The sequence below is a fragment of the Cucurbita maxima genome, unplaced genomic scaffold, assembly GCF_002738345.1.
Source record: "Cucurbita maxima cultivar Rimu unplaced genomic scaffold, Cmax_1.0 Cma_Scf00002, whole genome shotgun sequence".
In the NCBI taxonomy this organism is placed as follows: domain Eukaryota; kingdom Viridiplantae; phylum Streptophyta; class Magnoliopsida; order Cucurbitales; family Cucurbitaceae; genus Cucurbita; species Cucurbita maxima.
Genome location: NW_019272018.1, coordinates 4323011 through 4343494, shown reverse-complemented (window position 1 = coordinate 4343494; position 20484 = coordinate 4323011). Strand labels below are relative to the sequence as shown.

Below are 20484 nucleotides of genomic sequence, written 5' to 3'. Positions count from 1 at the left end.
AAGAAACTCCTGCTCCACGGTAGATGTAAGAATGGCCTATACGTTCTACCGCATAATTTCAGTCAAGCCTTGCTGACAGCCAAACTTTCGAAAGAACAATGGCACAGAAGGCTAGGGCACCCTGCATCTCCAATTACCATTAGAATTCTACAAGATAATAATTTAGCTATAGATACTAATATTCCCTCTTCCTCAATTTGTAATGCTTGTCAATTAGGGAAAGCACATCAATTGCCATTTGGTTCTTCTCAGCATGTATCTACAGCACCCCTTCAATTAATTCACACTGATGTATGGGGTCCATCCATTGCGTCAGTAAATAATTCCAAATATTATGTTTCCTTTGTTGATGATTTTAGTCGTTATGTTTGGATTTACTTTCTGAGATGCAAATCTGATGTTGAGTCTGTGTTCCTTCAATTTCAAAAACATGTTGAAACTATGCTAAATACCAAAATTCGCTCCGTCCAATCAGATTGGGGGGGTGAATACCATCGGTTACACAATTATTTCAAATCCACAGGCATTGAACATCATATCTCCTGTCCTCACACACACCAGCAGAATGGGTTAGTCGAAAGAAAACACAGACACATTGTAGAAACTGGCCTTGCTTTACTCGCTCAAGCCAACATGCCTCTATCCTACTGGGATGAAGCTTTCAACACAGCTTGCTTTCTTATAAATAGAATGCCCAGCCGAACCATACAACAAGACACACCACTTCATAAATTGTTTGGTAAAAGTCCAGACTACTCCATGCTTAGGGTGTTTGGCTGTGCTTGCTGGCCTAATTTAAGGCCTTACAACAACAAGAAACTGAGTTTCAGAACTACTAGATGTATATTCTTAGGTTATAGTTCTTCTCATAAGGGATATAAATGCTTAAATAGAAGTACAGGACGTATTTACATCTCTAGAGACGTGGTTTTCGATGAAAATATTTTTCCTTTTGAAGAATCTAAGCCACCAAACAAAACCACAAATCCACATCATCCTGTTCTACTTCCAGCCTTAGCCAAACTTGCTAGTTTTTACACTGAAAATGCTCTTACAGATATTGAACCAGTTGTTAGTAATTCCCATATGAATGATGGTCAAACTGATAATATTGCTAGTGACAACTTGTCTGGTGTCAGCTTATCTTCTGCAGATAATACAAGAAGTTCAGAGGAAATTGCAGAATATGAAGCTGAGAGCAGTTCGATCAATGCTCAAAACCAAACTCATGAACATGTGTCTGATCAACCAACTGAAGCAGCTAGTCAACATCCAATGCGAACAAGGTTGAGAAATAACATTGTACAAGCTAAACAATTCACTGATGGAACTATCAGATATTCAGAAACCTCAAGAAAATTCGCAAGCGCTGTAACTATCACAACTCCGATCATAGAGACTGCTACTGAACCTCGAAACCTGCAGGAAGCCATGCAACATCCAGGATGGAGAGGAGCAATGAATGATGAGCTCTCAGCGCTAAAACGAAATGCCACTTGGGATCTAGTTCCACCCAAACCTGGAATAAATCTCATTGATAGTAAATGGGTGTATAAAGTGAAAAGAAAAGCAGATGGGTCAGTTGAAAGATTAAAAGCAAGATTAGTTGCCAAAGGATTCAAGCAAAGATTTGGTGTTGATTACACTGATACTTTTAGCCCTGTGATCAAACCGTCAACAATCAGGGTCATTCTTTCGCTAGCAGTAACCAAGGGCTGGAATATGAGACAAGTTGATATCCAAAATGCATTTTTGCATGGAATTCTGAAAGAGGAAGTGTACATGCGACAACCACCAGGATTTCAAGACTCAGCCAAACCAAAGAATTACATATGCAAGCTCAAGAAAGCCCTTTATGGCCTGAAACAAGCCCCAAAAGCTTGGCATTCAAGGTTGACTGGAAAGCTTATTGAGTTAGGCTTCAAGGCTTCAGTAGCTGATTCATCTCTTTTTATTCTCAAAAACAGAGAGATAACTATCTATATGCTCATCTATGTTGATGATATAATTATTGTGAGCTCCTCTGATCAAGCAACCGAAAGGTTGATTCAGAAATTGAAAATAGATTTTGCAGTAAAAGATTTGGGTGATCTTGAGTATTTTCTGGGTATTGAAGTCAAGAAAACACGAGATGGTATCATACTGTCACAGAGACGATATGCTTTAGATTTGTTGAAAAGAGTAAACATGGAAAAATGCAAACCTATGTCTACACCAATGGGTTCTGCTGAAAAATTATTCAGAGAACAAGGAATACCCTTATCAGCTGAAGAACAATTCAAATACAGAAGTACAGTGGGAGCACTACAATATTTGACAATGACTAGGCCTGATTTGGCATTTGCTGTCAATAAAGTGTGTCAATATCTTCATACACCTACTGATGCTCATTGGGGTGCTGTGAAGAGAATTCTTCGTTATGTTAAAGGCACACTAGCATTAGGAGTGAAAATTCAGAAATCAACCATGATGTTGTCGGGGTTTTCTGATGCTGATTGGGCTGGTTGTCCCGATGATCGACGTTCAACTAGCGGCTTTGCTGTATTTCTTGGAGCAAATCTAATCTCATGGAGTTCCAGAAAACAGGCTACAGTGTCAAGATCAAGCACCGAAGCAGAATACAAGGCCATTGCGAATCTTACTGCAGAAATGATTTGGATCAAGTCATTACTGAAGGAACTGGGCGTGTATCAATCAAAGGCTCCTCGCCTCTGGTGTGACAACCTCGGAGCTACATATTTAACTTCAAATCCAGTATTTCATGCTAGAACGAAACATATTGAAGTTGATTTTCATTTTGTTCGAGAACAAGTAGCACGTAAAGCAATGGAAGTTCGGTTCATTTCATCAAGTGATCAAGTAGCTGATATCCTGACAAAACCACTGTCTAAAACTCCTTTTACTACACATTGTAACAATCTCAACATGTACAAGACTTGTTGGGATTGAAGGGGACTGTTAGAATTGGTCAATCCATTAGAATAGCTTGAAGTTGGTCATGCCATAAGAATAGGCTTACTTCGTTAGTTTCCTATGAAATCGGATCTATTAGTTAATCTTTTGCCAATATAAATAGAATATGTCCTCAATAGTGTGAGGTACAGTTTTGCATAAACTTGATAATATATATATATTAGAAAAATACATATTTTAATATTTATTTTATTAGAAATATTCGAATTGGATAAAGACAATTTTTTTTTAGAGTACAATTTAAATAAACTTTATTAAATAATAAACTCATTTATAAAAAAAAATAAAAATAAAGGTAAAATATTAGTAAAACCTCTATTTATTTATTTTCATACATTTAATTAATTTTTTTATTCAATTTAAATATAGATTTTAAAAAATTATCAAAATAATTAAAAAATTATCAAAATAATTAAAAAATTATTTTTAAGAGTTATTCAACCAAAGCTAAAGTAGAACCTAAACTAATTCCACCCATAAAATTTTTTAATTGTTTGAACCCAACTCTAATGGTATCTATTAAATTACACCATTAATTTAACCTATAAAATTTTTGTTTATTTAAATAAAATGCGTGGCGAAAAAGAGTTGATGGGAGGAGCGGCTTAGTCTAAGCCCATGACCAACGCAACAATTCATCCTTTTTAAATCAGCATCCTCACTCTCAAACATGTCAGTTTAAGTGTACTACTACTAAGTGAATATTGACTGTTTAATCTATTATGTATTGTCATTGGTCTCACAGTTTTAAAACGCGTCTACTAGAAAAAGATTAATACACTTTTGTTTTAAAATACAACGAAATAAGTAGGGTAGAGGGCAGGTAGAGGGTTGTTTTTAGTGTGGGCCAAAAAGTAGAATGTAAGCAGAAGAGTGATCGGGGGCGACAGAGACACCTGAAAACGAAGAAGAAGAAGAAGAAGAAGAAGAGGAAGAAGAGGAAGAAGAAGAAGGGTGAAGCAGAAGAGTGATTAATGATCCGTTGACACATAGATACTGATTATGATTCATCAATAATGGTTTTGCTTAGCTTTGTTTTGTATGAACCAAAAAGGGTAGCTCAGCCCTGGACCTGTGCTGTAAAAGCCCATCACACCAGACGTTGGAGCAGAAAACACAGGCTCAAAACCCCAGAAAACCCCACGGCTTACCACACCATTTATTGACCAAACACACCCAATTCCTTTTTGACCCACTCTTTGTCCTGGCCTCTCTGCCTCTTCCTTTATAATCTTCAAAAGTTCTCTTCTTTTTTAATGAAATATTAAATTTCCATTTTAGATCTTAAAATTCAAACTTATAAATGTTGAGTATTGTTGGGAGAAAAGTCTCGTATCGATTACTTAGGAGAAGATTATGAACAATATCATACTATTATAGAGTTTTGTAATTTCTAACCATAAAAACGAAGGAAGATTAGAAAGTATAAAAGAGTTTTTAAAACATAATATATCGATTAAAACTATATGATATTTAATAACTTCGAATCCAATTAAAAGGCCAAAGGACTTGTAAGACTCTCAGCATCAGTGCTGATGTACTTACAGCTAAGGACCAAGCCCAGTTCACAATTTTCTTAATACCTAAGAGTTTAACCTTGTCTTAACCTAACACATATATACGTGCAATTAATCAATTCTTTACTAAGCCAATTATGGCGTATGTGTGCGTCAATCTTGATAATCCATGCGTCATTATGATAAGTTGAGCCACGTCTATTCCAATATAATACCTCGAAAACAATACATAAAGAGGATTGACCTCAAGTCTAAACTAACTATAGTCAATCATGAGAGACAATGTGCCATTAAAGGTTAGTTAATAGCTTCCTAAGGGGACTAAGCACACCCCAACACAATGCCTCATGTAAAGATTAATAACTTGCATCTCCATACTTGGACATAAAACGTAACATTATACATGACTTACACACAATAAGTTGTACATACATAGAAAACATTTAACACTAGAAACCACATGAGTTAGTGACGAGCATGCTAACATAAAGGTACTCGTAACGTTTGTAACAATCATATTGAAATTTGTCCACCTGGGTTACTCAATAACTTGTTGTTTCTCGTTCGTGAGGGAGTTTAGTCAAGTCACACCTCTTTGCAATCCTTAGACATAAATTTCCATATAAATTTTAATTTATGTCCAAGTAGAATTAGGATTTAGTTGACAAATAATTCAAAATCAAATAGACAGGAGACATCAAATCAAGCTTTTATCTACTTACATTAAACAAATCAAATCAACAATGTTCTGAATCCGTTCTTATCCATTAGCCTAAACTATGTAGGCTTCAGAACTCACATCTAATTTCAAGTCAAACACACGGATTATCACTACTATTATAATATAGTTTGATGTGAAATTAGGTTTGTCTTTAGCGTCGTTCTTTAGTATTCTGAAACCAAAGATCCCCCACGGATCTCTATTGAAATGGTTTATTATTAGCATTGCATGAAACATAATGACTGGTTGTTGTGAAGAACAAAACAAGATTGGGCACTGTTTTCAATATGCTGATGTTCTTTCTTCATTCTTGAATTTCAAGTGAGGAGAAAACAAGAAATGGAAATTATACACAAGGGGAAGAAAGAGTTCGATTAAATAAGCAATAGAAGTTCTTAAGAACAAAAGGAGAACGAAGGGATTAGAGTTTTCATGTTCATATCAGGATCCCCAGTCGGAAAACAGAGCCTCCCAAATCTCTGTGAAAACCTCAAGAATGACATTATGGTGATGGTGGGAGTTCAAGGAGAGAAAACACTGCAACAGCTGCTCAAGATCCTTACCAGAAAAAATCTGTTTCTCAACAATCATTTCCAACATCGAGCATCTAAAATCGTTATATGGGTCGCTCGATTTCTTCACCACTGCAAAGCTATCTTTCACTTTCCCCGTCAATGGTAACACCCCCATTTCAGAGCTTCGGCTACGACCTCCTCTTCTCCGGCGAGACTTATACCGTCGGCGTGACGTTGAGGAATCAGAAGAGCGCGATTTCGAAGAAAAAATGGTGTCCGCTTCGTCGTCTTCGTCCTCGTCGTCGCAACTGTACCACCAAGTACCGTCGAAGTTTGACTCCAGAGACAACGAACTGAACTGGCAAAACGGACTCTCCTTCTTCCTCTGTTTCCTCTGCTTCTTCTTTTTCTTCCTATTCGTCGTCGAAATTTTCTCATGGGTCACATTCTCCGGGAAGGGCGAAATCGTGGACGCCAGAGGGCAGATCCGGCCGCCAGGAACTGCAGATGGGAAAGGAACAAAAGAGAACCGGCGGGAAATTTTGCGTTGGGGGAGAAGCCGATGGCTAGAGGAAGCAACGGTTTGGGCAGGTCCCGACGGAACGAAGACGGGTTTGTGAATGATATCGGAGAGATAACGGGAACGGCAAGAGACGAAAGAGGATTGGAACATGCGAGAGAGGCGGAGCTTGAAGCGGGTCTCCATTGGAGAAAGAAGAAGAAGAAGAAAAAGGAAAATTGCAGAGTGTGAAGGAGGAGTGAGAAATGCATGAGAAACCAAAAGTGGGAATGCTTTTTATTTAAGCCAACTTCACCTGTGACTCAATTTAAAAACTTTCTCAAAATTTCGATATACAGAAGGATTTAATAATAGAGAAAATAGAATATGTGTTGCTACAAATTATGTGACAGTACAAAATAATAATCATATAGTTTGGTCTTTTCAACATTGAATTGAATCTTAGTCTAAAGCTAAAAATGTACAAGTTTATGTTAAATGTGGTGCAAAAGGAGAAGGATTAAAATAATTTTCAAATTGAAAATAGTGCCATTTGCGAGTACTAATTTTGAGGTACCCAAAAAAGAAAACTTTTAGAAGGATAAAAACAGGAAGATTGAGACAAGGAACACCAACACAACAAACATGGAAACCCTCAGATTTGTTTCAAGTTTTCAGAATGGAAAGTGTAAAAACACACAGTTTTTGAACTCATTTTCTCATTTCTTACAACTTTTGTCCCGTGTCATTGTCTCCTTGTTTTGTTGAAATCAAGACTAGAGACTTTTCACTTAATTTTGGTTGACCCCAAAAACAAGACATCGAAAACCATGCATGTTTTAATCATTTTCTAAAGGTTCCAAGAAAATGCATACAAAATAACTTAACATTTATAGGTCATAAGCTTGCATACCAAACACATACAATACAAAATTCAGGTCATTTGGGATGAATTTTGAATGTAATGATGGGAGAATGTTGATGCAAGTTTATGGCATAATAACGGAGAAAATCTACAAAAAATCTCAAGTTTTAAGCTCAGCAAGTACAGTAAGAGAGTGTGAGAAAGATTTTAATGAAGAAAGGTTTGTGGCATAATAATGGAGAAGCTGAAAATGATGGAAGAGATCGTAGGGCAATTGGAAGGTCCAATGCACATTGGGAATGGTAAAGGAAAGGGTTTAGAGAGAGGAGTATCTAAAAATGAAAGAAGGTTCCAAGGAGATAAAACACACGAACCACTGCATAGTTTAGCCTCTTTTTGTTTCAAGTTTTGGATCATTGGTAGTATTGACTATTGAGTTGATCAATCATGCGCCCAATATTTCAAAATCCATTTTGGATTTGAATTTCCCCCATCTCCCTCGCTACTTTCTCACTATATATATATATATATATATATATATATATAGACAGACAGACAGACATGTCTCTTTCTTTTATGTCTCATTTGGTATATTCAAATGATTAGAGAGGGGCGGGCACGGGAATATGAAGTGTGTAAGTGCAAAACAAGGGAATGGAACAAGATTAGTGTAGTGAATTACGAGGTTACCCCTGAAACAACGGTTGACTGGGGGATAGGGAGTGGGTAAAATGGGAAATTGGGATGGAAACCGAGACAAGTAGAAGTAGAAAAGGTTATATTATCACATGAAGTTTAAGGAAAAGCAGAGGGTTGACTAGTAATACTTAATGACTAATCATTTTTTGTTTTGTTTTTTTTTATTAATTTAACACTGCCAGCCACCCGTGAGTATATCATGGACTTGGCTTCTCACCTACTATTATGCAGGTGGGCTTCATTTTCACTTCTAATTGTGTCCTTATACTGGGAGAGAAAGAAGTAAAAGAAATGCGTACCCACTGCCGTTATTCCTGATACCACCAAGAACACCCCTCCATATGTAGTCTCTTTTGAGATCGACCACACCAGTCTGTTCACTGAAACAGAGAAGAAAAATTTAAGGTAAAAGAAAGAACGAGTTAGTGTAGCCCAATAAAATGGAGCAAATCAAGGTGTACTTGTCAATCCCTTCCATTGCATTTTCAGCAGTAAAATCCAATATGGATTATGTATTATATAGAACATGCAAGGAAACCATTTCAACGTTCTTCACTGTTCTACTTTCTGAGTGCCACGTGAAACAACGGCCACAGTTGAATTATATGTACAACGGCAAGGATACAACTTCTAATTTGATGAAATCCATTACCGTTTTCACATCAGCTGTACATTATCAACATACTGATAGACATCTAAAGCTACTTGAGAGATCCAATTTGCTGCGGTGCCGAAGAAGAGTTCCCAAAACCAGAGATCCACTGCTAGGACTGAGGAGAAGATTAGCAGTGCCAATGTCTGGTAACGGTTCAATGGCCAACCCGAGACATCAGCCAGAGACTTGAGAAATGGGAGAGAACTGCTGGATACTTTTCGCTTTGCAATAGACCATGCTGTTATCCACTTTACACGACTAGGAATGAGGTCGAAATCCTCTCGCAATCGCCTCCCCAAGTCGGGCATGTGACCACCACCGTATAGTATGGCAATTTTGTTGTGGCCCTTGTCCATGGCATCTCTAAGTGCTTCTGTTGCTGCTTTGTTCCTCTCGCCGATTATAACAGAACTCTCCTCCACCTCGGCAGTTACTTGTGTAAACCTTCACAAACAATGAATTATATCAGATCCAAAAACAGCCGAACTAAGACTCGCCCAAACAAGCAATAACTAATTTAGATTCAAAATAACCTCCAGATTCCACATTCAGAAACAGAAATGAAGTTTTGGAATGAATTATTACTGATACCAAACTAATAAGGGAACAGATGTCGTATAGAACTCCAAACGTACTTACTCAGATGTTAGACGCTTAGCTAGAAAAACCTTCATTGCAGCACCCAAGTCGAGACTTGACAATGCTTCAAATTCTGGAAATTCTGATGCTTGACTTCCTCCATCTGCACAAACGCTTCCAATGATGAGCATTCCAACAAGTGGCATAGGAAGAACACGAGACGCCCGAAGAAGCTTTGATTTCCAAGGTTCAAGATCTTTGGATCCTGCAGTAGGCTGAACCAAAGCTTTGGTGGATCGTATAGTCATGTCTCTAGCAAATGTAAAGAAGTTTTCACCTTTTTCGGTCTGCAACATGACAGCATCAAATTCAGTGTCAAAATATCATTATATGACCAAGTGTTAGGTGTCAAAAACAACTGCGAATGATGTTAATTTCTAAAAGATGAGGAATTAGGCCATCTTAGAGTTGAAAAGGGAACACGCTCTAAAGTTGAATGGTCATAGATCACTCTAGAAGGCACAAGTTTAAAGAAACAATTTCAACAGAAAAGAAACTAATGGGTTCTTTAAGTGGTCAACAATAAATTCTTATCAGATGCTATGATTCAACTATTTGGAGAATATCCTGTCAAGTAAACAATCTCTGCACATTGTAGCATCCATTGCAGCCTTAAGGATGTTTATGTCTAGACATTTTTGCTCCATCTATTGTGTAAGAAGGCAGAGAGGGAATAACCTGAAGTATGGTGAAGGTTTCATAGTCTAGATCTGCATGGTACCAATTCGAAGCCTGGTAATCAAGACAATCTAATTGAAAGTCAAGTGTAAGAACACGAGCCATCTGCCGTTGAATGCAGCCTAGAATATTAAATCCTCGTGATCGTGAACTTTGTAGCTTTTTCATGGCAGTTGGATTTCTTCTGTTTTCTAAGCTCTCCCTACTAGCCACCATCTCATACAGTATACAATCGTAAGACTCGAGTTCTTTCTGGAGGGCCTCAAAATAGCTATGCAAAATGGATGGCAACATATTTAGTCAATCAAAAAGCCGGGTTGAAGTGAGGCAACTAATAAGCAAGATTAGAGTTAGCAATACTTTAAAAGGTAGTGAGTCTCGAAACCTTTATCACGAAATAAAAGTATTGCTTCGATAGGGGAAAGTACCTTCTAGAAAAGAACAAAAATTAGGACAAAATCACCATTAAAATGCTAGAAAATCTTCTTCATTGATTCAAAAGAGAAAGTAACTGCTATTTTCCCATGCTAATTTATCTTATCCCTTTATTTTTCATTGCACATATATAAGAATTTCTACTAAATTGCAGTTCTTTTCCTTTTTTCCTAACGTAACAGTTTCTTAGTTTGTTGTTGATCCATTGTTGCGACCTAAACATATGCTAGGTCACAATTTCCTCTCGGTATCAAAATAACTCGCGTTCATGACAACACTAATGACTAATGAGCAAGGCACTACCCTTCAAAGTAAAATCAAATAGCATAATCATATCTCCTACTCACAGAGTTACAGAACAATTTACAGGTAGGCAAAGAAGAAAATACAAAAGATGATCAAATTGACAAAATGAGAGAATACAACGAGTACACATACTCTTTGTCTGCAATATGAATTGTTGACACCAAATCAACCTGAAAAAGAGTAGAAGCCACAAATTAAACGAAACCCCATGTAAGAAATACAAATACCTAAACGAAACAATTAGAATTCGAGCCTAAACCTGAAGAAATGGCTGCAGAATAGACCATGGAAACTTCTTTCTGTAACTAACAACAGCAGTCTGAAGCTCAGTACTGCTTCCATCCCGTTTGAACCTCATGAAATCCGCAATTGAATTATTCTGCAAAAACAGCTCGGCCGTGCCATCGTCGCGGAATTGATTGGAAGGTGAAGAAGGACCAAGAATTTGGCACCGAAATAACCTAAAACGTTTCGGGAATCTAAAGCTTCGCTTGGAAGATTGGGAGAAGGACCCAAAATTGGTGGAGATGGAAGAAGATGGGGAATCAGTTTTGGAAATGGAAGGAAATGAGGAGGGCGAGAGAAGTAAGAGTGAGGTAGAGACCATATCCTCTCTCGACAGAGCAACCAAAGCGCGCGAGAGAAAAAAGAGAGTGGCAATGCAGAGCCCCAAATCTGATAATATCAACCATTCGACAAATGAAATCAATAAATTACTCTCCTCACGACCATTTTATTTTTTATTTTTTTATTTTTGAAATAAAACTTAGTTAACAAATAAAAGCTTAAAATATATTTTTGGTGATTTTAATTTTAAAAACCACTTAATTTTTTTTTTTATTTTTTATAAGATCTTCTATGTTCGAAAATATAAATATTCCAACCTAATTAAAAAGGTATATTATCAAAGTTTAATAATTTTTGTGTTAATGGAGACAATCCATTTTTTATATTCTAATTTAAACTACCCAAAAATTAAATTTAAATCTAGTTAATGTATTTTACCACAAAAATAATGATAATAATATTATATTTAAAAAATATAATATCATTTGTTTAATAAATACACCAATTTTATATGAACAAATTTATTATTAGAGTAGTGTTTTCTTTTTTAATAAAAGTTAGAAGAAATATTGGTACAATAGTGACATGGAGCGTGACGCTATAAATCAACGTGGCATGACTCTCGTCTAATCTAAAAGAATGACATTTTCACACATTTTTTTAAAATTCATGTATTTTTAGCATAATATCTGTTTCTGCTACGATTGATGTTTGATTTTTTTTTTCTGGTTTGGGACAAAAATTTCAGGACTTTGAGAAGCACTGGACCCTCACAAACTATGCCAACTTCTGGCTTGCACGCAAGGGTGAACACAAGATTTCAAAGATTTGCTCTTTTGACCAATGTAATATTTCAAAGATTTTATCAATACTATTTAGAAATTGTCTTTTAGTTTTATATTTAATCGAACAATAAATTTTATATAATATCCGTTAAATTTTGGAAGTTTAAGAATTCTTATTCTAATTTTATTTTATTTAAACACTGTAACTCATATGGGTTACGTCTCTTGATTTGAGATGTGATATTATATTTTATTATAAAAAATCATCGGCCACTACTTGGAGACAAGATCCAGAAGCATGATACGTAGAAGGCTCCATCACCCTTCCTCAGCGACTAATCTCCATCTAGCTGGAATTGCCGACCATGGGAATGGATGCTCACATTAGACCCACCACGCCACGTGTCATATTTGTCGTACAAGGATTAGGTTGCTTATCGTGTGGTCATCACAGTCCTTTCTTCTCCGATCACCTAGAACGTTACCGCCCGTTTCTTATTTTGTTTCTTCTATATAATTTTTCCAAAAAAATCTCGATACAACATTACCCGTTTCCCAGAAAAATCGGAGCCATCCTGTTTCATGAATTTGCACTTTTTCTTCAGCTCCATTTTCCATTAATGACTACACTCACGAAGCTTTACGTGTGCCCACAAAGCTTCGATGGCCCAAGTACTAGAGATGGGCACTTGATCGGAGCTCTTGGACGGGGAGTCCACCGGTTTGGCGTTGGCGTGTCGACGAGCCGTAGTGGATTAAGCTTGAGGAAGTGTAGATCCTTCAGAGGCGAGGATGGTGGGGATAATGAGAAGGAGGATCGTAAAGGGAGGAGTCGTGGAGATTCGAGGTTAAAAAAGGTGTCAACAAAGAAGGAAGCTCAGTTTTGGAAATTTTTGAGGTCTGGTTTTTTGGGTAAGGTTAATTTGCTTTTGGGGTCGGATTTTGAACGGGGGAAGCTTATGGCTAATATGGAGGCTTTGTTTTCTTCGGTGAGTATTGCTGTATGCTGCTCATCTTATCTCTTCTTCTTGAAATTTTTCTGAATTTGATGTATGCTCTGTTCATGAGGGATATTGAGTTGTTTAGAACGAAGTTGAGGTGCTTTTTTTGCCATCCCCTGATGTCTGTTTCTCTACCATCAGTTGGCTTGTTTGGCAAATGTGCCTGTAGTTGTAGCTTTTGTAACACTTGATGTTTCATCATCAGCTGAAAAATTTCGCTTATTTGAGTTATTTGTCGTACATAATTGGGATTCTAATGATACAAATAAACGAGGAGGAATCTATTATTTTGTTTTATGATGGTTTTGATGTATACTCATGGGTCTATGTCAAATCCCACTTCGGTTGGAGAGATGACGTTGGGCTCTGAAGGGGTGGATTGTGAATCCCACATGGGTTGGAGGAGGGTGGATTGTGAGATCCCACATCGGTGGGAGGGGGTGAATTGTGAGATCTCACATCGGTGGGAGGGATGTATTGTGAGATCCCACATCGGTTGGAGAGAGGACGACGTTGGGCTCTGAAGAGGAGTGGATTGTAAGATCCCATGTCTGTGAATGGATCATTCTTTACAAGGGTGTGGAAACTTCTCCCTATCTGACGTGTTTTAAAACCCTCGAGAGGAAGACTGAAATGGAAAGCATAAAGAGACAATATTCGCTAGCGATGGGCTTGAGCTTTTACCCTCAAGGAGGACAAGACTGCTTTGATCTTAATTTGGAGACTGCAGTTGCATCGCTAACTGTAGCTCCTTTATTTTCTTAACAGGCTGCAGTCCAAATTGGAAGATATATCGTTACAATGATGAGCACTGGTGTTGTACTTGCTGTTGGGTTTCAATTATCCGGTAACCCACATTTGTTTAATTGTAAAACGTCTCATAAAAATCATCAATGTTAATATGAATTCTGTTTCTTGAAAATTTTGAAGGTGGTGACAGCCAGATGAACACACTGATTTGGTATAGTTGGCTCGGAGGGGTTATTATTGGAACCATGATTGGTGCTAACATGGTATTAGAGGAGCATTGCAGAGCTGGTCCACGCAACGTTGTTATAACTGGAAGGTAAGTAAACACTCCTCGCAAAGAATGTAGTTCATTGGCTCAGAAATGATTCAAGACCAGCTGGTCTTTATGTTAATGCACTAAATGGTGGTAGGATCAATTACTTCGTCTAGTTTTTATTGTTTACTCGTATGGTCTTCTTTTTGTACATGACGGTACATGGATGGTTGACTATGCAGCACAAGAGGATTGGGGAAAGCACTAGCCAGAGAGTTTCTTCTCTCCGGAGACCACGTAGTTGTGGCTTCTCGCAGGTGGTCTTCAGAACTTCTGTTACTTGTATCTCAATGTTTTTACAACTTGCTTACATCCCATTTCCTTGCACAATGATTTTTGTAAGACAGCCCTGAGTCTGTTCAAGAGACTATTAGAGAGCTGGAGGAGAACTTAAAAGGTCTAATGATCAGAAGTGGTTCTTCCAATACAAGCCTGACACATGCTAAAGTTGTTGGCACAACATGCAATGTTTGCGACCCTGAAGATGTTCATAATTTGGCGAAGTTTGCTTTAAATGAACTTGGTTCCATTGACATTTGGGTGAGTCATGAACTTACAGATTGGATTTTTCAGATACTATGTTGCTTTAAATGAACTTGGTTTCTGGCTTCATCAGATACTATGCTAATTTTCTTGAAATTTCTTACAATGATGTTTAGATTTTATGTGAGATCCCACATCGTTGGAGAGTGGAATGAAGCACTCCTTATAAGGGTGTGAAAACCTCTCTCTAGTAGATACGTTTTAAAATCGTGAGGCCGACGACGATATGTAACGAGCCAAAGTGATAATATCTGGTAGCGGTGGTGGGCTTAAGTTATTAGATCTTACATTCTTAAAGTAGCTGCCTTCATGGGTCAATGCCTTTCAGGGATAAAAGAACCATGCCTATAGGCCATAGCTTATCTTTGAAGTTTTTCAATGTTGAGAAAAAATAGATGTTGAATTTTTTTAGTGTGACAAATTATGGACAGATAAACAACGCGGGCACGAACAAAGGCTTTAGACCCTTGCTGCAGTTCACAGATGAAGATATTACTCAGGTAAAGTTATATTGGTAATTCTGGATTTTCATTCCTCTACTTCTCTCGAGTCTTGATGAATCTGAACATAATCTTCTCCAATAGATATGAGCTCTATACTGAAACTAGGTTCTCGCCTTGTGTATGAATGGAAGGGTTTACATTCACACTCAACTGAAGTCCTGTCCTTTTTGATTTATAGACGGTTTATGATGCTTATGAAAATTGATGTCTTGACTTATAAGTTGATTTAAGTTCATACACTGGCTATTTTGTAGATTCTCTCAACAAACCTCGTCGGTTCCCTTCTTTGTACTCGAGAAGCCATGCGTGTAATGAGAAGTCAGGCTAAAGGAGGACACATTTTTAACATGGATGGTGCCGGCTCTGGAGGTTCAAGTACTCCTTTGACGGCTGTGTAAGTTCATTGCATACTCACAAATGTAAATGTAGTTTTGTATGTTTTGAATTCGTCAAACCATTCGCGTTCTTGAGTCTATGAAATCATTGGTCGTTTTGGTGTTTACGCTATTTAGTTTACTGAACGTCGTGTAGGTATGGATCGACAAAATGTGGTCTTAGACAGCTTCAATCATCTCTTTTGAAAGAATGCAAGCGGTCCAATGTAGGAGTACATGCTGCATCACCTGGCATGGTTTTGACAGATCTCCTTCTTAGGTGAATCAAGTTTCTTCTGATATGCATAGACAAATTACATCAACGTTTTCAATCTTGCCATCTTCCAATAAATTTCTGAGCTTGTGTAATACTTGGTTCATATACATTTTTCTGCCTTGCATACAGTGGTTCAACTGTGAGAAACAAACAGATGTTCAATATCATTTGCGAGCTTCCTGAAACAGTGGCTAGAACATTAGTTCCTCGAATGCGGGTCGTGAAAGGAACAGGGAAAGCCATCAACTACTTGACTCCTCCAAGAATCTTATTAGCTCTTGTCACGGCTTGGCTGCGACGAGGTCGGTGGTTTGACGAGAAGGGGAAGGCTCTTTATGCAGCGGAGGCAGACAGAATCCGAAACTGGGCCGAAAATCGCACTCGTTTCTCCTTCACTGATGCAATGGAGATGTACACAGAGAACACCTGGGTGTCTGTGTTCTCCCTTTCGGTGGTTTGTGCCTTCATAATTCTCTCTACCACAAACACCACTCTTCCAGGAACTTGATTGATTATCTCCTATTAGATTATACTAAGAAAAACCAACCCTCACATCCACTAGCAAATGTATTGACTGCCTAACCGCAAAGCTCTGAAGATGGCCTCACGAAGCCTATTTATTTGTGTAGTTCAATGAACTGATCTGTATTGAAATGTAGTGTGTAAAAAGTTTACAAGAATTTGAGTAAAGTTTGTGGCTTTTCTAACAGCCCTCAGCTTTCATTTTTCACTCTGTGTGCGCTGCTGCACTGTGTCAGGTCAAATGTTTTGCTCTGTTTTTCTCTGTTTTGCCATCCACATTTGAACAAGCAATCTCCGTCTCCACCCCGCAGTTGCTTAGGTTTCGAAATTGAAATGGACGAAAAATTTGAATTCTCATTGTCAGGAATAAGATGATGAGTGGGATGAACCGCCCACGTGGGACGAAATCAATGGATGAAAATGAGATGATTCCGTTTTTATACAATATTTCTGAACTAATTCTCTATAATGTCTATTTTTACCAAATCTGACCTGGCGTTGGCCACCTGCCAGCCTCCAAGCCATCCCTTTGGACCCAAGCCCATCTGTTCAGACGGACAAGACCATTACTATGGAAATCCGGGAATGTCGTCCACGTGTACAGATGTCGATGACATATTATCGAACAGGGAGCAAATTCCAAATTTCGCCTTCCGACATGTAGAGGTGGTTGAACGATGTTTAATACAATTTCCTGTATTACTAATAAAATTTATCTCTATCACAGACACTTCACATGCATTGTGTATCATTAATGCACGAATTTATATGCTTCAGAAATTATTAAGTTAATATTTCCAAAATTGAGGGTAGTTTAGTCATTTCATACAATACAATTATTCGATGGGAAAAAAAAAACATTAAGGAAAAGAAAAAAGTGTAGGGTTTAGGCAGGCACATGCATATTTAATTACATAAAATAATATTAAATTATCCTCGATCACCTTTCCAATTTTAATTATGATCAAGAGAATAAAATTAAAAAAGAAAAAAAAAAGCAGTTGTATTGATAGTGATTTTAATTTGCGACTATTTCTGAAGATCTTCAAAATTAAAATCCTATTTTGTAAAAATTAGAGGAAAAGTATTAAAAAAGTTAAGATTCCGAGAATTGACTGAGGTATTAAAAAGTCAATTGTTGACAGCTGGACAGAACCCAAATTCGACGAATTACGATATCCCAGTTGCGGACTGCAGTTCCGTTGGGAAATAAATAAGGAATTAATAATCCAATGAGAAAGGAAAGGAGAATTAAGCGGAGAAACTGGCGGCCTTATTATTATTATTTTTTTAATTTTTTATATTTTTGTGTTGACGTCGACAGCTCACACATTGCAGATTATGTGCAAAGCAATTATTCATCATCTATTGGAAATTTGTTTGGTATACTGCAAATTCCGCCATTGTTATCTTCTTCTACTTCCAGTTGCAGAGCAGGGATTTTCAATCTTCTTAAAAAGAGTGTTTTTCCTAATATAACCCAGACCCATTTCATTGTTTTCGATTTCTGCTTCTCTTCTGAACTGAAATTTTCGGCGAAAATGTCGTCTCCTGCTCCCACCTCGCCGCCGGGGACTAACTCGACCTCACCCCCACCACCGACCGCGGATGCACCACCTCCATCACCTCCATCTCTCTCACCTCCTCCGCCTGCTTCATCGCCGCCGCCTCCGAACAGTACCACTCCATCTCCGCCTACTTCTTCTCCTTCCCCGCCGGTCGTGCCTTCGAGCTCTCCCCCGCCGCCGCCTACCAACTCGACGGCTCCACCGCAGCTTCCGAGTCCGACGCCGCCGTCCAATTCTGATACACCTGCGAATCCAGGAGGAGGTCAGGCTCCGCCGTCGGAAACGGCGCCGTCTCCCTCAACATCTTCGGGAGTTTCGGCGGGACTTGTGTCTGGGGTTGTCGTTGGAGTGGTGGTGGTGGTTGTAGCGTTGATTGCTATGTGTTTTTATCTAAGAAAGAAGAGGAGACGCGACGAGGAGGCGTACTACCGGCCACCGCCGCCGCCTGCGCCACCGGCGGCGTTTAAAGGTTAGGACCCTCAACCCACCCAAAAATTTCAACTAATCCCTAAATTAATTCTCGAATTTGAAATTAAGTTTTATGAAACAATTGAATTTCAGACGGCCCATACGGTCCCCAACAGCACCATTGGCAATCACATCCGCCGCCGCCAGGGGATCATATCGCGGGGACAGTACCAAAGCCGTCTCCTCCGCCAGCATCACGGCCACCGCCGTCACCCCCGATTATAAACAGTAGCGGAGGGTCTGGATCTAATTATTCAGGGTCTGAAAATTCGTTGGCTCCAGCTCCATCTTCTGTTCCCTTAGGGTTCTCACAGAGCAGTTTCACTTACGAAGAATTAGCAATGGCGACAGATGGGTTTTCAGAAGCCAATCTCCTCGGACAAGGTGGGTTCGGTTATGTGCATAAAGGAGTTCTTCCAAACGGAAAGGAAGTGGCAGTGAAGCAACTTAAAGCTGGAAGCGGACAAGGAGAGCGTGAATTTCAAGCAGAAGTTGAAATCATCAGCCGAGTTCATCATAGGCATCTGGTTTCTTTGGTCGGATATTGCATCACTGGCTCCCAAAGATTGCTGGTTTATGAATTCGTTCCCAACAACACATTGGAGTTTCACTTGCACGGTCTGTAATAAACCTCAATCCAATCCACCCTTTTGCTATCACTTCATGATCTTGACGCTCTTATCTTTCAGGGAAAGGACGACCTACCATGGATTGGCCAACCAGGCTCAAAATCGCTTTGGGATCTGCCAAGGGATTGGCCTACCTTCATGAGGACTGTAAGTATATTTAGTGTTCGTGACCAGATCTCTTCTGGGTTTCTTCAATTTTCACATTTTGAAGCTTATCATTTCCTTCTGATGCAATGTTCAGGTAATCCTAAGATCATTCATCGTGACATCAAAGCAGCAAACATACTTTTGGATCTCAAATTCGAAGCAAAGGTAATAATGGGAGCTTTCTAAATTCTTGAATTTGAATCTATAAAGAGACTCAAATGGGGTTGTTCATGATATTTTTTTTTTCCAGGTTGCAGATTTTGGGCTTGCCAAGTTGTCTTCTGATGTTAATACCCATGTTTCAACTCGAGTCATGGGCACTTTCGGGTATGTTAATACCCTGTGGAACCATTTCTTGACAAATTCATATTTTTGAACTCATGAATTTGATATCATGCTATTCCAGATATCTTGCTCCTGAATACGCTTCAAGTGGGAAACTAACTGAGAAATCAGATGTGTTCTCCTATGGAGTAATGCTTCTGGAGTTGATTACTGGACGCAGACCTGTTGATCCAACTCAATCATTCATGGACGATGGATTGCTCGATTGGGTAAGCCCATTAGCGAATTCTGATCAAATTCAGCATCTCTGCAAACCCAATTCAGACGTTGAAAAACTAAATCAACCCATCTTGTCAATTTCAGGCAAGGCCATTACTACTTCGGGCAACAGAAAATGGAAACTACGACGGTTTGGTAGATCCAAAGCTGCGAGATAACCACGACCACAACGAGATGGCGCGCATGGTTGCTTGCGCCGCGGCCTGTGTGCGTCATTCGGCGAGGCGTCGACCACGGATGAGTCAGGTGGTTCATGCTCTTGAAGGAGAAGCCTCGCTTTCTGATCTGAACGAAGGAATCCGACCTGGACATAGCACTGTGTACAGTTCTTATGGAAGCTCCGACTACGACACGGCTCAGTACAACGAGGATCTGAAGAAGTTCAGGAAGATGGCGTTGGCGAGCCAGGAGTACGGCAGCGAGTACAGCGAGCCGACGAGCGAGTATGGGCTGTACCCATCTGGGTCGAGTGGCGATGGGCAAACAACGAGGGAAATGGAGACGAGAACGATGAAGAAAGAAAGTGGAGGATTGATTTAGTGGAAGCTTGTGATGATGGTGAAGCAAAGAAGCTTCATTTCTGTAATGTGTACAAACTACAACTCTTTTTTCTGTGTTTCTTTTGGATTATAGGGATATTCTTTCATCTGTAGTTTGGTTCGTACAATGGAAGAGCGTTCGGATCAAAGATTGGATTATATTTTGTCCACAGAAAACAAGTTATGAGATGGACTTCGATTCTTTTTATTTGTTGTTTGGGCGATTGTATAGCCAATTGCAATTAGTAACCATATGGATCATTTAGTGTACTAATATTTGCAGCTCCAGTTGCTGCAATCCACCAGCTTCTTGTGTCATCGTCAAAGAAAGAACACACAAATGTTGCACCCAATTTGTCCAGAAAAAATGAGAGGCTAACAATAATGCGTAACATGTCAAAATTAATAATATCGATTAGCTGTAAGCTTAGC

The 20484-nt window shown here is 38.8% G+C and overlaps 4 protein-coding genes across 5 annotated transcripts; 2 read left to right on the top strand and 2 right to left on the bottom strand.

Annotated features, from left to right (window-relative positions):
* Positions 1-5488: 5488 nt before the first annotated feature.
* LOC111499187 (transcription repressor OFP8-like) lies at positions 5489-6613 on the bottom strand. The gene has a single exon (XM_023150705.1). It carries the CDS (start codon positions 6430-6432, stop codon positions 5653-5655), a length of 780 nt encoding a protein of 259 aa, XP_023006473.1. The 5' UTR covers positions 6433-6613; the 3' UTR covers positions 5489-5652.
* A 1132-nt stretch (positions 6614-7745) lies between these two features.
* Positions 7746-11183, bottom strand: LOC111499173. Of its 2 annotated transcripts, XM_023150695.1 has the most exons (6): positions 10762-11183; positions 10635-10672; positions 9762-10032; positions 9084-9370; positions 8442-8888; positions 7746-8169 (listed from the first exon to the last, which is right to left on the bottom strand). In XM_023150695.1, exons 1-5 carry the CDS (start codon positions 11107-11109, stop codon positions 8447-8449), a joined length of 1386 nt encoding a protein of 461 aa, XP_023006463.1. In that variant the 5' UTR covers positions 11110-11183; the 3' UTR covers positions 7746-8169; positions 8442-8446. The 2 variants fall into 2 exon arrangements, with proteins under 2 accessions (XP_023006463.1, XP_023006454.1); XM_023150686.1 differs by lacking the exon at positions 7746-8169 and having other exon boundaries at positions 8231-8888.
* A 1121-nt stretch (positions 11184-12304) lies between these two features.
* On the top strand, positions 12305-16345 carry LOC111465318 (probable chlorophyll(ide) b reductase NYC1, chloroplastic). Its single transcript, XM_023109638.1, has 9 exons — positions 12305-12843; positions 13624-13702; positions 13786-13921; positions 14101-14175; positions 14266-14458; positions 14893-14961; positions 15219-15358; positions 15496-15618; positions 15745-16345. Exons 1-9 carry the CDS (start codon positions 12475-12477, stop codon positions 16121-16123), a joined length of 1563 nt encoding a protein of 520 aa, XP_022965406.1. The 5' UTR covers positions 12305-12474; the 3' UTR covers positions 16124-16345.
* A 1057-nt stretch (positions 16346-17402) lies between these two features.
* LOC111499712 (proline-rich receptor-like protein kinase PERK1) lies at positions 17403-20258 on the top strand. The gene is made up of 7 exons (XM_023151349.1): positions 17403-18174; positions 18267-18791; positions 18863-18949; positions 19044-19114; positions 19200-19276; positions 19356-19503; positions 19598-20258. The coding sequence occupies exons 1-7, from the start codon at positions 17679-17681 to the stop codon at positions 20051-20053; spliced, it is 1860 nt and encodes a 619-aa protein (XP_023007117.1). The 5' UTR covers positions 17403-17678; the 3' UTR covers positions 20054-20258.
* The last annotated feature ends 226 nt before the right edge of the window (positions 20259-20484 follow it).